The following is a 16,019-nucleotide window of genomic DNA, read 5'->3' as shown; positions in this document are numbered from 1 at the left end:
CCATAAAGCGGGGATCCACCAATGGATCTGCTACAAAGGACTGGCGGACTTAACGCGGCCAAGTGTCACATGATTGCTCCATAACTGGGCACCAATAAAATAAATAAATCTGTCTCATGGGCCCCATGTACCGTATACAACAACGGTCTCTTCTCATGGGGCAGATGGGCTAGACCCTATAGCTAAGCCCATGTATGAATGCTCTTATAGTCAGAGTATACATTAACCCAGAGCAATACTCTCTCCAGCTTGTGATCCTGCCGCCGGCAGCACGTGGTATCTCTGACTGTTACCTAATGGTCGAGTAACCGGAGATCGGCTGTCATAAGATTTCCAATTGACAAGAAATAATTTATTACACTGTTACATTCACAGCTTCCTTTTTTTTAATGTTTTTTTTATTTTATAAACATACAGAACAAAAATCTGGAAATGTCTAGTGGAATAATAAAAAAAATAAAATTAAAATAACACGAACGCCAGGAGGGAAGGACGTATGTAAGGCCAGAGAGTAACGGTGCCTAACCTTTAATAAACACCAGATACAAAGTGAATGTTAAAATATTAGCTTTTCTTTTACTCTTTGCGGTTTATAAAACCAGATATTTCTGCTTCCTGGAAACAATCAGCAAGCAGGCTAAAGGCCCCGTCACACTTAGCGACGCTGCAACGATCCCGACAACGATACGACCTGTCAGGGATCGTTGCTGCGTCGCTATGTGATCGCTGGTGAGCTGTCAAACAGGCAGGCTCACCAACGATCAGGGGAGCAGCGACATCGTGGAAAGAATCTTTCTACGATGTCCTGCTCCTGGTTACGAGCCTGCTGAAGCAGACGCAGGCTGGTAACCATGATAAACATCGGGTTACTAGGGGCACATGCGCACCTAGTAACCCGATGTTTATCATGGTCACCAGCCTGATCGCTGCTCCCGCTGGTCACACACAGCGATGTGTGCTGACCAGCGGGAGGGCAACGACCAAAAAATGGTCCAGGACACTTTGCAGCGATCAGCGACCTCACAGCAGGGGCCTGATCGTTGCAAATTGTCACACATAGCGACATCGCTGGTGAGGTCGCTGTTGCGTCACCAAAACCGTGACACAGCAGCGATCTCGCTAGCGATCTCGCTATGCGAGACGGGGGCTTAAAGGCTTTTGGCAATTCGTTTCCTGTGTCAGAGAATCATCAGAGCTGTGTGAGAAGGGGGCTGGCTGACAGCTCATTTTAATAACTAAACTAGCCACCTTCAAATCTCTGCATCAGCTTTAATAGAAGCCAGACTTACTTATTTAAAGGGAATCTGTCATCAGGTTTTTGTTATATAATCTAACAGCACAATGTAGGGGCAGAGACTCTGATTCCAGCTGTGTCCCTTAGGTTACTCGGTGAAGCAGTTGTGATAGAATCGCAGTCTTCTCAGATCTAGCAGAGCTCAGAATACTGAGCCGTGTATAACTAAGCCCACACCTCTGATTGGCTTCTTTCTGTGTACAATGTATATAGACAAACCATTGTGAATGGTGGATCTTCCGTTATCTACTATATACTGAGGGGGGGGGGGGGTGAGCTGTGTTATCACCTATTGTGAATGGTGGATCCTGTGTTATCTACTGTATATAGGAGGTGTTATCAGCCATTGTACAGGAGGAGGAGGAGGAGAGCTGTGACTGCCCATTGTGAATGGTGGTTCCTGTGCTACCACAGCTCACCTCCTCATCCTCCTGTACAATGATCTTTGCTCAGATTAGAGCACGCCTAGATAACTCCTCTATACAAACTAATAGGGTCCAAGTCTGTCTATTTTTGATATCGTCCATGTGAAGAACAGAAAGTAGGAGTCTAATTCTAGGCCTAGTGGCAATTTTTTTTTTTTAAACAGTATTTCATTTTCTGATGATACATTACCTTTAATTTGCTAAAACTGGACAAGCCCTTTAAGTTAACCGGCGCCATTAGGTTTGCTTTCAGATACCTATTTAAATAATACATCTGAGCTAGTGGGTGCAAGGGAAGTCACTAAACGGTCATGAAAACCCAATCAGGGGGCACAGAAAAAGTCTGCAAAATCACCAGGACTATATTTCGAAAGGCCCCGGTATGATGTCGGATGCTCTATTACTTGTTATGCACAGCGCTCTGCTGGCAGGTCCGTCATGTCACCGCTCACGAGCCGATTAACCTCTCCTCCTGCTTCTCTTGATGAGCGACATTGGGCACCTGCGACCACCAGCCTTGTAGACAGAGGGTCGCACATGCTCAGTACCTCTTCATTCACAAACTGGACTCTGCCGATCCTAACCCCAGCTGTGGCATGGCGCTATATAGCTGGGCTGGAGGCAGTCAGGTAATGTTGGGACTGGTAGTTTTGCAACAGCTGGAAAGCGATAGGTTGGCGACAGATGACTTAGACGTAGCAGACGTGGATAAAAACACTAATTCATGTAGATAATTATTAATTCTTCAAGTAGAAATCAGATCCATCATGACATAATATATACATAGTCTTCATCAAAGTGATCATCATTCCGTAAAAAGTGGCAGACCATTGCCTGGGGGTCTGCTCCCAAAATTTACGTCCAATCCAGGACGCCGAAGGCCACAGGAGTTCATTCGAAAAGCGGGAAAAACTGACCAACTCGTAGGGCAAGAAGTGGAGGCCGCCAGTCCGTGCAATGTATACGTCATAGGAAAAGATCCAGCTTTGTGGACACAGTTTTACAGCCCTTTACAGAGTAAACTTTTTCCCCAGAGGGGTAATAAGTCATGTCTTTGGCGATGGCGACCATGGTCTCTTCATCCGGCACAAAGCCGCGATGTTCCAGCTCCGCCTTCACACACATCTTCACGTGCTGGAACTCCATGGGGAAGAACGGCACAAAGATGTCAATCAGGTTTTTATCTATCAGGCTGCTGTGCCAGTAACCACCTAAAATGAGCAGAGACGGGTGGGAGAATTAGTAAAAAAATACAATTACAAAAAAATAAAGTTTTTTGGCAATCAGCTGAAAAGGACAGTCAGCTGCTCTCCTCCAATATTTCAGAAAACACTCCCCCTCTTCATGATTGGCTGAGATCAGGTAACTGACAGACAGCAGGTCACCAAACTCCTCCCACATATCCTTTCCAGCTGGATGCCAGATATGGAAGAATATCCACTTATCTCTCCTCCTGGAGCCATAGATTAAGGGGTGAAGTCCGTTTCTGGACCACACATCATACTCACTGTCTTTCTTGTTGAAGGCAGACAAATATACATCCCTTTCTACATCAGATAATTTGATTTCCTCTCTATTTCTTCCAGCTCTCCAGAACTTTAGAGATAATTCTGTGATCTTCTCTCCTCCAGCATTACTGGTATATAAAATATACAGGGGAAAAAATATATATATGTAACACCCATAAAAATCATAGGACTCTGTCAGCCCAAAATGACTGTTCAAATCAAGCACACGTACTTGGTGCAATTTTAGTGTGGTCGAAAAGTTCATTACACTTTCCCAACTACTTATTTTCCATCTACCTCCACCCCCTTCTTCCTTGATTGACAGCTGTGGCTTTACTTTAGCCAGGGAAGGGTGGAGGTAGATGGAAAACAAGTAAGCAAAAAGGAGCACTGATGCCGGTGCTTGGTTTGAACAGTCATTTTGTACTGACAGACTCCCTTTAAGTGCGATTTCAATGATTGCTGCCCTGGTTGATAAAGTATAGTCTCTCCTTAAAGGGATTCCTGGTGCTGATCACTTCCGCATCAGAGGCGAGCAGTGCCGATGACGTTATGGCCCCACACACCTGTCAGGGAGTGTGCAGAAGCGGCAGGTATGGTGCACGTGTCACATACTAATGAATAAGACCTGTGCAGAAATCGTGGGAGACGTGTGGGGTGGCCTCTCAGAGCCTCTGATGTGGACAGCGACAGATAACCCCTTTAAGAGTTAGGCCTGTTTGGGACTTAAAGGGGTTTTCCTTAGGAGCAATGGAGAGATATAGACGCTCACCTGAGGAAAATGAACATGGCCTTCCTGTACGATACTCCATCGACGTGCTCATAGTAATCCAGGAAAGGCTTGATGGCGTCGATGAGGCCGGGGTGCATTTTATCAATCTCATCGAATATGAAGATGGAGCGCTCGCAGCCCTTCACAGAGTCTTTCACCAAAGTCTGTAACTGGTCCTGTATGGGGGAAGAGATGAGACTATCAGCGCACGGGCTCCGGCAAAAGTAAATGAAAAACCTGCTTGTCTTTTGCATGATGAGCTGCAGTTTTCACTGATAACATTTTAGGGAACATTTTAATGCATTGCATTTTTTCGGGAAAGTGCAGGGACAATAGAATGGCGAGTGACATTTTGCTTCTTTCCCCTTTAGCAGTGTTTACCCTCTAGGGGTTAGTACTTTTTTTTTTTACTCACTTCTATAGCGCCATTAATTCCCCAGTGCTTTACAGACATTATCATCGTTGTCCTTATTAGGGAATCTAGATTGTGAGCCCCATCAGTATGTCTTTGGAGTGTGGGAGGAAACCCACGCAAACACTGGGAGAACATACAAACTCCTTGTTGTTGTTTTTGGTGGGATTTGAACCCAGGAGCCCAGTGCTGCAAGGCCGCAGTGCTAACCACTGAGCCACCATGCTGCTATATGTATAGATCATAATTTTATAGACACGGCGATAAAGAATATGCTTTTTTTTTTTTTTTAATTGTTGGATTGGGCAAAGGAGGTGACAAACATTTTTTTAACCTACTTTATACATATATTTTTAGTCCCCTTAGGGGACATAAACCGGTGATTGCTTGAATCCTAGAATGTTAGAGTTGGAGGGGACCTCCCGGGTCATCGTGTCCAACCCCTTGCTCAATACAGGAGTCACTAAACCATCTCAGACAGATGTCTGTCCAGCCTCTGAAGACTTCTATTGAAGGAGAACTCACCACCTCTCGTGGCCGCCTGTTCCACTCATTGATCACCCTCACTGTCAAAAAGTGTCTTCTAACATCTAATCTGTATCTTCTCCCAGTTTCATCCCATTGCTTCTCGTGTTTCCATGTGCAAATGAGAATAAGGATGATCCCTCTACACTGTGACAGCCCTTCAGATATTTGTAGACAGCTAAGCGAAAGAAATCCAGCATCAGCAGCAATGAAGGAAAGTATTAAAACATGACTTTTAATAGTGACAATTTGTAGACAGCTATTAAGTCGCCCCTCAGTCTTTTTTTTTTTTTTGCAAGCTAAACATTCCCAGATCCTTTAACCGTTCCTCGTAGGACATAGTTTGCTGTCCGCTCACTATGCTGGTAGCTCTTCTCTGAACTTGCTCCAGTTTCTTCATGTCTTTTTTAAGATGTGGCGCCCAGAACTGGACACATTATTCCAGATGAGGTCTGACCAAGGAGGAGTAGAGGGGGATAATTACTTCATGTGATCTAGACTCTATGCTTCTCCTAACACAAAATTCCCCCAAGATTCAAGAAAAAAAAAAAAAAACAGCAAAAAGGGCAGCAGTATTTACCTGCCCAGACCTCAGAACTAATGCACTAACAGGATGCAGCAAACCCATAAACCCATATAATAAAGATGGCGGCAACACAGGTGCAAAATACTGATGAGTCAACCACTCACAACCTACTAGTTCATGGAGGGGGTGATTGTTTAGTATTAAAATTGCACACAAAAAAAGGCTTGTATAGGGCGCTGGTCACACTTGGGTAGTGCACAGTATCCAGCTTACAGCCCATTAGTGATGCCCATACTATTAGACTAGGCGGGCTGCCCGGTACTATCTGAGTGCACCCCATGAGGACAAACACCCTAGTTTATAATACCAGCACTGATGGGCCTGGCTACACCCTGGAATTAAAAAAAGTGCAAAAAATACATACATATAATATATGAGGTATTGGTCTATATTTTGACCGCAATACACAATCTCGCAACCCACGTCAAGGGTCCTCATACTTACGAGTCCTAACACTAAACTAAAAGCAAAGCCACAATAAGAGGAATTAAAATTCCCCTAAGATTCAAGAAAAAAAAAACAGCTAAAAAGGGGATGATTTGCTTGCTACAAACCAATGCTGGTTCTGGTTAATTACTATATTCTTGTCCAAGTACTTACATACATGCTGTTTAATAATGTGTTCAAAGATCTTTCCTGGTATAGAAGTAAGGCTCACTGGCCTGTAATTTCCTGGCTCCAGCTTCTTTCATTTCTTTGAAGATAGAGACAACATTTGCCCTTCTCCAATCTTCTGGGACTTCTTTTGTTCTCCAGGAATTTTCAAAGATTCTGGCTAGTTTGTACTAATATAATGCTTTAGCTGGCAACATCATTTTAAACCATTTAAATTAGACTGTCTGAAAATGAAAGCGTCATCTAAAGGGTAAAATGGCAGTGACTAGAGTCAGGTGCAGCTGTATAGCACAGCTGGCGTCAGTCATGTATGGAGAGGGCTTAGCTCCTGAGCCTAGTACTTAAGGGGTTACAAATGAGAGAACTGCATAAATAGCAATCCCCTAATACAACCAGGCCACTGTGAAATGAGGTTCTTATAGGGCAAGTCCAATTTACAACCTCTTTGTGTTGTGCACCTAAAATATAAAAACAGGATTAGAAATCTCTTACCGTTTTGTTTCCCCAGCGTTACAAACAGATCCTGTGTAATCGCAGATGGGAGAGTGCATGCCAGCAGGATCAGACTACTAAAGGATTGTAGTCAAGGATACAAATAAGTCTGCATAGGAGCTGTATACACAGAACGGTAGATCTATGCTGCATGCCATGCAGCTCATTACCTTGTATGTCTGGATTTTATTGGCATGTGGAAAGTGAAACGTGGCCACAATCGTACGCACGCACTTCTTCCTCATGGGCTCCGAGTAGATGTGGTTGACCAGGATCTGGCTGACATAGTTCTTGCCCGTCCCGGTCCAGCCGTGTAAGGAGAGCGCCAGGGGTTTCTTAGGATTTTCATTGCTCAGGAACCGAGGAACAGCCTTTAGTATCACCTGCTTGGCCAGATGCTGTCCGAATATATGACTGTCAAAGTCCAACTGCAGAGCTGGAAGATCAGAATATTAAGTATGTTAAAGATTTTATTTAATTGGATTTTTTTTTTAACTAATTAAAATAAGAAATCTGACAATTTTTGGAAATCTTAAGATTGGAAAAATCTTTGGAATTAAAAGGTTGTAAAGTGTTTACAGTAGATGAGGAACACAGCTACATGTTTTGTTTTGTTTTTTTCAAATGGACAATCCCTTTAAGTAGCTTCATCTCCAGCTGATATTGCCAGGAGCTGGTATTGGTATCTGGACAATCCCCTGCAGGAGGACAGCCTGGAGGGCGACTCTGCCCGCTGCTTTTATCAGTCTTAGGTCTCATTCAGACATCAGTTGTGTTGGACCTTTTTTTCATGAGTGCATTTTATCCAAAATTTTCTCTTTTCTACCAACGGCAGCCATTCTTCTTGTATGCAAACAAGAAACTTATTCCGAGCTCCTCCTACTGGACACATCTGGCAACCGAGAGCTGTCTGTGGTTGTTTTCACAGATTATTCACTTGAATGGTTGATCCACAAATAAGACGCGTGTTCCGGTTGGGATAAGTTTGTGCTCCCAGACTCTTCTGTCTCTCTGGGATGTGACGTTACCTTTCAATACTGGCAGTTTCATGTCCATGATGCTGTGATCAGGGATACAAAAATGTTCCGCCACAGATATATCTTTTTTTTTCTATTGTGTGGCGATGAGAATTCATCCTTGTTCTAAGTTTTTGCCCTGTCTCCCCAACATACAGACCCCCAGCTGGACATTTGGTACATATAAATAAGATTTGATGGAGCTGAAAGAACCTGGGATCTTGTAGTCCTGATGTGAGTTGGGGATCTTGTCCGTGGCCATTATAAATGAACAGGTTTTCCATTTTTTCTGGTTGCAGGGGGAGGTTCCTGTTGGTGGAGGGACAGGGAGCTTCTGACAATGATGCTTCTTAGATTTGGGGGCTGCCTATAACACAGGGGGGGGGTCCAGAAATATAGACTTTAATAGGGCATCTTTTTGTAATAAAATGGTTGTAGTCTCCGTGCAGCTCCTCCAGGTTTGGATTGTAGGTGACTACTAAAGGGACCCGGTTGCTTTCTGCATTGGTTTTGTAATGTAGGAGATGATTCCTTGATATTCCGGTGGCTCTTGCAATCTGGTTTTCAATTGATCTTGGATTTTAGCCCTGATTCACAAAGGATTTTTCTGACGCCACTGAGAAGCCTCATTGTCCTCTCCAACAACAGGAATAATGACCGAGGAAGAAGATAAAGAGACTACAAGATCCCAAGTAGTTTTATAGCTGCACATCTGATGGGGTGTACTTAAATATATGTACCAAATGTTCAGCTGGGGGTCTGTATGTTACGGGAGACAGGACAAAAACTTTGAATGAGGATGAATTTTCATCACCACAATATAAAAGTTAAAAAATAATAGATCTACCTGTGGCCAAGTATTCGCTAGCCCTGATCACAGCATCATGGACTTGAAACTGCTGGTACTGAAAGGGAACGTCACATCCCAGAGAGACCGAAGAGTCTGGGAGAACAAACTAATGACAACGTGGAACACTCAGAGCAGGAATGAATGTGCCGCATGGATTTATATCTTGCTACATCAAATAAGGAATGTGCCTCTCAGACCTGTGGGGGTCATCACAACCCTGGACCAGACCTCAGTCACAAGACAATAAAACTTCCACACTCCTTATCTATGAACTGCTCCAATATTTACAGCCATAAGTGATTCTCCCTCTCCCATAGTGATAGTTCTGCTTTCCGTCACTTGTATTATTATTGCATTATTCCTGTGTCCCGTTGTGTAGAAATATGTGACTCTTCAGATTTGTGTTATTCTGAACCTGATGAAGAGACCTGAGGAGTCTTAAAACCTCAATTACCTGTTACTTTTTAATGGCTGACTGAAAAGATGGTATCAGCCACTGAGGACGCTCCATATATTTTTCTATTTACGGACTAACAGGGTACAATGAGACATTTTTTCCTGTATCAAAAACATATAAAGAACACGTCCGTGACACACAGATGTCTGGATGAGGCCTTATAGACTGGGGTAACAAGCAGGACACCCCTCTTCATACATGAGTTCACATACCCATTAGAAGCTATGGGGAAGCTAAAATAATTTTTTTGTGGTTTTTTTTGCAGTCTGATTGCTCCCTGCCACCCCCCAAAAAATCTCATCCAAGTGTAGTCTGTTTTTTTTTTTTTTTATTGTTTGATGAGGACGACAAACTTGGGAGACTTTTTTTTTCTGTATATAAGAGCAAACGTGGATTAAAAATTATCATTTTTTTCTGATATGCAAAAAAAAAAGACAAAAAAAGCACAAAAACTAAATAGTTTTAGCATTACAGCTTCCAGTATTGTCACTCACGAGGATCTGCCACCTGTGGGCATGCAGCTGCTGCAGGACTACAGCTCCCAGCACACCAATCACAAGGATCTGCCACCTGTGGGCATGCAGCTGCTGCAGGACTACAGCTCCCAGCACACCAATCACAAGGATCTGCCACCTGTGGGCATGCAGCTGCTGTAGGACTACAACTCCCAGCATAGCTTATAGGGCATGTTGTTGCCTTATTCTCCATTACCTGTGACATTGACAGTTCCCTCCATCCGGCTGCTGCCCCAGAGGTAGCTGTGTAGGCCATAGTAAGAGATGACCCCGGTGATCAATGACACAGTACCGACCGTGATGGAGATGGGCTCCCCCCGGGTGACCACCGGGAGTAAAAACCACAGCGCCGCTCTCAGCAACTTCATAGCCCGGATAAGGAAAAACCAGGCGGGCGGGCACTCTCAACTGACCAGACATGACGTCACTTCCTCCGCACCGCGGCGGCGGCCATTTCTAACAAGGGCAGAAAACTTGGATTGTATGTTTCACTATTTCTGTAGGTTTCGAGGTGGTCGGGCGGATTTAGGTAAATATAGTGCCAGTGATGTTCATGTTCTAGTAAGGAGGGCATCTGATATGTGACTACTTTCTCCAGAATGCAGCTTTTTATATTACCTTCAGCTTGCTAGGCTAAGCAAATGTGGAGCTGTTGCCCATAGCAACTAGTCAGATTGCTTCTTACATTTTCAGAGATTCTCAGAAAAAAATAGATCTAAAATTTGGTTGCTATGGGCAACAACATTGTTTTTATAAGAGGGGGCTGAAATTATTTAAAAAAAATAAAAATTGATACCCTCCCTGCAGCACCCTTAACACTCACAGGGTCAATGGCAGGGTCCCTGGTGGTCCCTACTTCCTGTTAACGTTTCGACCCACTGGAAATGGGAGAAAATACCCGATTAGCCAATCACTTGCCTCCAATTCAAGGTGGTTGAAAGCTAGAGTTGGTGCCAACCGACTGGCAGGACCGGGTCCATCGGCCACGTCTGTAATCTATGCCCGCTGGACGGGGGCCCTGAGCGCCGCCTCATACCTGACGGCCTTCAATTAAAAGGGTTAAACACGTTAAGAAAAAAAAGGTGCCCCCAAATGATAGAATGCATGGAAAATAACAAGATCAGATCACACACACCCTCCCCCGCACCAGCCTCTCTGTTTCTGTCTCAGTGTTTTGGCTGCAGCCAATCACCAAGCTCAGCAGTCTGTACCGTCTACAATGGTTGAGCTTTAATAAAGGCGGTTGTGGCCATAAAGTTTCTGCCATGACATTTCCTCTGGTCTTTTTTTCAGGAGTTGAAATAAAAGTTCGAGGAAACGTTCCTTTTTTGGGGAGTTTTTGGAGGTGTTTTCTTGAAGCATTTTTGGAAGAGATTTTTTTTTTTGCAACTTTGCCCAGTTTGGAGCGGATTCCATAATGTTATAGATTTGTTTTGTCATCAAGGGAAAGAAAAAAGTTTAAAAAGTGGATTTTCCATAGAAATGAATAGGAAGAGTTTTGCAAGCATTCTTGAGGAAGATTTTCTAGTGGATTGCTGCAATTAAGTCCTTTAAAAGAAAGTCTTGTGTGAACATAGCCTGAGTGTTTTGTGTACAATTATGTGATTCATAATCCCATGGGGGTTTGTCTGGTTTCTGTAAGGTGTTCGTCATTATTTCAGAAGAAATAGGACGTGCTCTGCTAGTATCTAGGTGAAAATGACAGAATCTGTGATGGAAGTTCCAATTGGTGACTCATGGACTATGACATTAGCTTAGCCCTTGACTAACAAGTTAGACCACGTTCAAATATTCTATATTTATCACCTTAAAAGGGTTGTCCAGGCTTGGGACTCAAGTCTGCAGTTACTCTATGTAACTACAGACTTGTGAATCCTCAGGATTCTCCGATGCCGGCACCACAAGTGGGCGATCATGGTATGTCTGCAAGTATGCGATTTGCATAATTCCGGCCACATTCCGACGAGACCTGTCCAGCCTTACTCAATTCACTTGTATTGAGTGAGGCAGCGGCGCACATCTAGTTGTCATGTGACCTCATGTATCCAAATCTGCGGGTGGGGCTGGAGCCGAAGCATTTGTTGCTGGTGTTCGCGATCCCGTTGACATTCTGCAGCTTCCTCTGTCTCGTGACGTTCTGCTGCTGCTATGAGGGTCTCGTAGACGACCTTGTCTCCTGCCTCGAGTCTGACCAGGGCAGCTTGCAGAAGTGTATTCAAGTCTGCCTGGCTGGGAGTATGGGCAGGTGGTGAGTGGCCCACTGCGGGACTGACCGCCCGCAACTGCTCCTTGGTGAGCCTAGGCTGGACTCCCCCTCTGTTTGAGCAACATTGTCTTCCACCTCCTGCCCACCGTCCGTAGCACTGGCCATCTCCCTGGCTCTGCCCCTGGTGTCACTGGCCGTCCTTGTACTCTTTGGTCATTGATGTGAAATTGCTGCAAGCAAAAAGAGCGCAAACTAGGGCTTTAACTGATAAAATCAATGTCAGTAAAAAAAGGTTTTATGCTCACCTTTACAGGTTGCCTCCTGTAACCTTATGTATGCTAATACCATCTGCTGCAGAACCATGGGTCAAAAGACCGAAGGAAGGAGTCAAGTAGAGTTCAAACATGTTTCTTGCGCTGCTGGTCTATCACGTGGAAAGGACATTTCAGGAATCCAGAGCTTCCATTAAATGATTTTATTTCTGTTTGTTACACTTTAAAATCAAGGTGCTTCAAAGTCTTTCCGACTTCTTCATCAGGACATAATATAACAAATCTCTTTTATATTATGTCCGGATGAAGAAGTCGGAAAGACTTTGAAACACGTTGATTTTAAAGTGTAAAAAACGGAAATAAAATCCTTTAATGGAAGCTCTGGATTCCTGAAATGTCCTTTCCATATGGTGGACCAGCAGCGCAAGAAAAAACGTTTGAACTCTACTTGACTCTTTGGTCACTGACACAGAGCTTCAACCTGATGCATCCACACACCTTACAGCATTTGCACTCGGACTGTCTAATGCTGACCTGATCTTAGGACCGCAGCAGCAAAAGCTACTGTGGGTAGTCTTTAGCATCTGGGAGTATGGGTCCCACACTATTATCTCAATCCTACTGCGCTGCCATCACATGTGAGGAATCCACATCTCGCCACCCCACCTAACGTCAATATTACGTCAGCGGGATCACATGGTAAAGTCTCCTCACTTGTACCAATACAATGTTCCGCTCCCCCTGGGGGCACGTAAGGTCAGCTTCGCACAACCTTACACAGACACCCCCTGTCCACATGGGCCCAGGGAGGCACGGGGAGTGAGAGGATGTGGCCCACATAGTCACTGACATGGCACCACACTCGCTCACACCCCTGGCAGGCTGAGAGGCCCCTTTCACTAGCACCAGTGAAACAGTACCTGGTCAGCCAGGTCGGACTGCCACCAGTTCCTTGTTCGATATACTTCTGGTCCATTAACAAGGTTATATCGGGCCAGAAACCAGCCCCAGTAGCATGGAAAATGAAACCAAGAAACGGATGTATGGATTTGTGGATCAAGGAATAAGAGCAGCCCAATGTTAAATTATATATTTAAGCGCCTTAAGGGCACACTAGACAATACACTATATACAAGAAGGTTATACATATACAATGGTCAGATATGCAAATACAGGGTATAGTACAAAAGATATAAGCAGATGGATCATGTCAATTACCGATGTCATGTCAGACCATGTGTGTGCTGGGCCTCAGGGGCATCGGCTTCCAGCTGGGTCCTTCACAGCACTTTACTCAACATGACGCCCCTCTGTTCGAAGTGGACCGCATGCATCAGAGAGAGAGAGACCACATGGCCTTACACTAGCTTTTATCCCCTTTTGGGTCACTCCCCTCTTGCCCTCTGGGTCGTACCTAAGTCCCCCTCAGATGGGTCATAACTCCTTAATGGACGGTCGTAGGGAGGCGGTTCTGATACCATCAGATCCAGCTGAGCCTCCGCTAGGCGTTAAGACCAAATACAGCTTTGCTATCAGTTTCCTACCAGCTATTCTATGTATCCCCCCACCCTGTGAGGCCAGAACGGATCGAGACCCTGGAAGGCGTCCGGTTCAGTCTGGGGATCTCAGAAATGTACACGATGTACGGATAGGAAGTATAGTATCTCCATTACTCCTTATGAAATCATAGACTTAAAGCAACTTAGACATCATGGTATCCACATGGCAAGCAAGCTTTTTGCTCTGAGCTGAGCAGCTCAGGGTGTGTGATCTGTCACTCACAGTCTTTGGACACTTGATGCCCCCTGCTGCTGCTGGATGTTCAGTTACAACTGCACACTGAATGATTTTTTATAATCCCATGCCAAATAGGATACAAATGATTGACATGGAATTATATCTCCAATATTCTTCACACCCCTTGAATAAGGACCGATAAACTCTACTGACCTGTCTGATTAAGTAAATACTTAACATAGTTTGTAAAGCCGAATAAAGACTTGCGTCCATCAAGTTCGACCTGTTAGTTCTGTAATTGCTAAAGTTGATCCAGAGGAGGGCAAAAACCCCAAATGATTTAGCCAATCTTCACCTGAGGAAAAATTCCCTCCCGACTCTGAAACCAGCAGTCAGAATAAATCCCTGTATCAACCTACTATTTTATTTTATTTTTAAGTATATGCTGAAATCTGCCTGGTATCTAGAAATGCATCCAGTCCCCGCTTGAACTGGTGTAGTGAATCTGACATTACCGTCTCCTCACTCAGTGAATTCCATGTTTTACCTATGAAATAAATCTACGTTTTGCAGGACAGTGCCTGGAAAGTGTCAGCAAATTAGGGACAAATGACAACTTTGAAAACTAACTTATGCAGGAGGGTTTGGTAAAAAGCACTGAAATACAGTTTCGCCTATACAAACTTCATCAGGGGGCCAGAGTATAGCTCCCCCAGATACTCTGGCCCCCTGATAAAGCCTGTATAGACGAAACCGGTCATGAGAGCTATATTTGAATGCTTTTTAGTTTCTGGAGTGTCACCTGTCAGGATGGAAATGAAATAGATACATCTATAAAAGGTTACTTAGATGCATGGACTGCAGCCATGATCTAGTCAGGGAAGTAACCCCAAATAACGAGATGTTGATTATCTGTAACTGATTATAGCGGTGTACTAATGTTAGGAAACCCTCCTACATAAGGATATAAGACAGGTCCACTTTAGTAGTTTTAAATATAGACCACTTTTAAATGAAATTATTAAAAGTTAGTTTTTAGTGCATCCCTTACATTGGGTCTATTTATCCACTGGGTAATATGTTGTGTAGAATTTTTCATACCTGAAGGATTGTTCACACTTTGGTTTATTAAATTACAACTTTTCACACTAAAATTTCTAGAGGAAAACTTGATCTATAAATCAGAATTTTACATAGAACTAATTGGCCACAATACAAGGTGTCTGTCACGGGTGTGTCAAGTGTAATAGACAGTCGCTCTGGATCTGGCTGTAGAAGGTCACTGCGCTTGGCATTGCAGACCCCTTCTTAATCCTTCTTCCTTTAAGACCCATCGATGACCTCCCTCCTGCTGCTGATTGACATAGCCTTCCATGGGAGTTAAAAACCCTCAGTTTGCTCCAGGCAATCGCAGGTGATACTTCTAGATACAGGCTTGGAGCACTAGCAGTCGGCTAGCGTCTTCTCTGGTGCCCTTGGAGGACAGTTGGCGTTACTCCTCTGGTGTCTGCTCAAGCTAAATTAATCCCCTTTGTTTGTCTTCCTTGTTGTCTTTAGTTTGTAGTGGGGCCTTACCAGTGCTCACCCCTCCCTATCTAGGGCCAAGCTTTAGGGCCATCCGTGGTTTAGGGTCCAGCTCGGCGATAGGTGAATTTGCTATTAATAATCATTGCCAAGAATCTACCGAGAGGTTACCGTTCTTTTGTGCATACAGTTTCCATCCACAGTTCGGTACTTTTAGTGGGGGAGGGGCTTCGGGAGTTCCTGAGGAGGAACGTTTTTCTTTGCCGCTCTCCTCGGTATGGCAGGGGATTCTGAGTAATTTGAAGATCCTGGGAGACAGGTACAAACATATGGCTGACAGGAAACGCTCACCAGGTCTGGAACTGAGTGTGAATGACTTTGTGTAGTTGTCTACCAGGAATATCAAGTTGAAGGTTCCTTCCTGGAAGCTGGGACCTAGATTTATTGGTCCCTATAAATTAACTGCTGTCATTGACCCAGCAGAGTTTCGTCTTGAGCTACCTCAGGCCCTTAAGATCCACAATGTCTTTCACATGTCTCTGCTCAAGAAATATGTAGAACCTCTTGAATCCTCTCCCCTACCGCCGCCCCCAATCATGGTTGATGATTTGGAGTTTCAGATTTTGAGGATTGTAGATTTTCGTCTCCAGTGTCGTTCCCTACAGTACTTGGTGCACGGGAAGGGTTATGGTCCAGAGGAGAGGATGTGGGTTTCAGCATCAGAGGTGAATGCCCCCAGGTTGGTTTGTGCATTCCACACCTCTTATCCTGAGAAATCTGGTCCTGAGTGTCCGGAGGTCACTCGTAGAAGAA

General features: G+C 44.3%; 1 protein-coding gene across 1 annotated transcript; it reads right to left on the bottom strand.

The window, feature by feature from the left end:
- Positions 1-363: 363 nt before the first annotated feature.
- LOC141154365 (torsin-1A-like) lies at positions 364-9,888 on the bottom strand. Its single transcript, XM_073640168.1, has 5 exons — positions 9,664-9,888; positions 6,800-7,065; positions 4,000-4,175; positions 3,228-3,355; positions 364-2,930 (listed from the first exon to the last, which is right to left on the bottom strand). The coding sequence occupies exons 1-5, from the start codon at positions 9,833-9,835 to the stop codon at positions 2,686-2,688; spliced, it is 987 nt and encodes a 328-aa protein (XP_073496269.1). The 5' UTR covers positions 9,836-9,888; the 3' UTR covers positions 364-2,685.
- Between the last annotated feature and the right edge of the window lie 6,131 nt (positions 9,889-16,019).

This window comes from Phyllobates terribilis, unplaced genomic scaffold, assembly GCF_046119375.1.
Source record: "Phyllobates terribilis strain yellow unplaced genomic scaffold, ASM4611937v1 Scaffold_7__3_contigs__length_470593459, whole genome shotgun sequence".
Lineage (NCBI taxonomy): Eukaryota > Metazoa > Chordata > Amphibia > Anura > Dendrobatidae > Phyllobates > Phyllobates terribilis.
Note: the sequence above shows the minus strand (reverse complement) of the source record. Positions and strands in the feature narration are given on the sequence as shown.

Excerpts from the sequence above, each read along its gene's own strand:
- LOC141154365 (XM_073640168.1), bottom strand. The coding sequence starts at position 9,835 with ATGAAGTTGCTGAGAGCGGCGCTGTGGTTTTTACTCCCGGTGGTCACC. Across the intron at positions 4,176-6,799 it reads ATAAAATCCAGACATACAAG|GACCAGTTACAGACTTTGGT; the intron begins GTAATGAGCTGC and ends TCCCCCATACAG. Across the intron at positions 2,931-3,227 it reads TGCCTTCAACAAGAAAGACA|GTGGTTACTGGCACAGCAGC; the intron begins GTGAGTATGATG and ends TGCTCATTTTAG.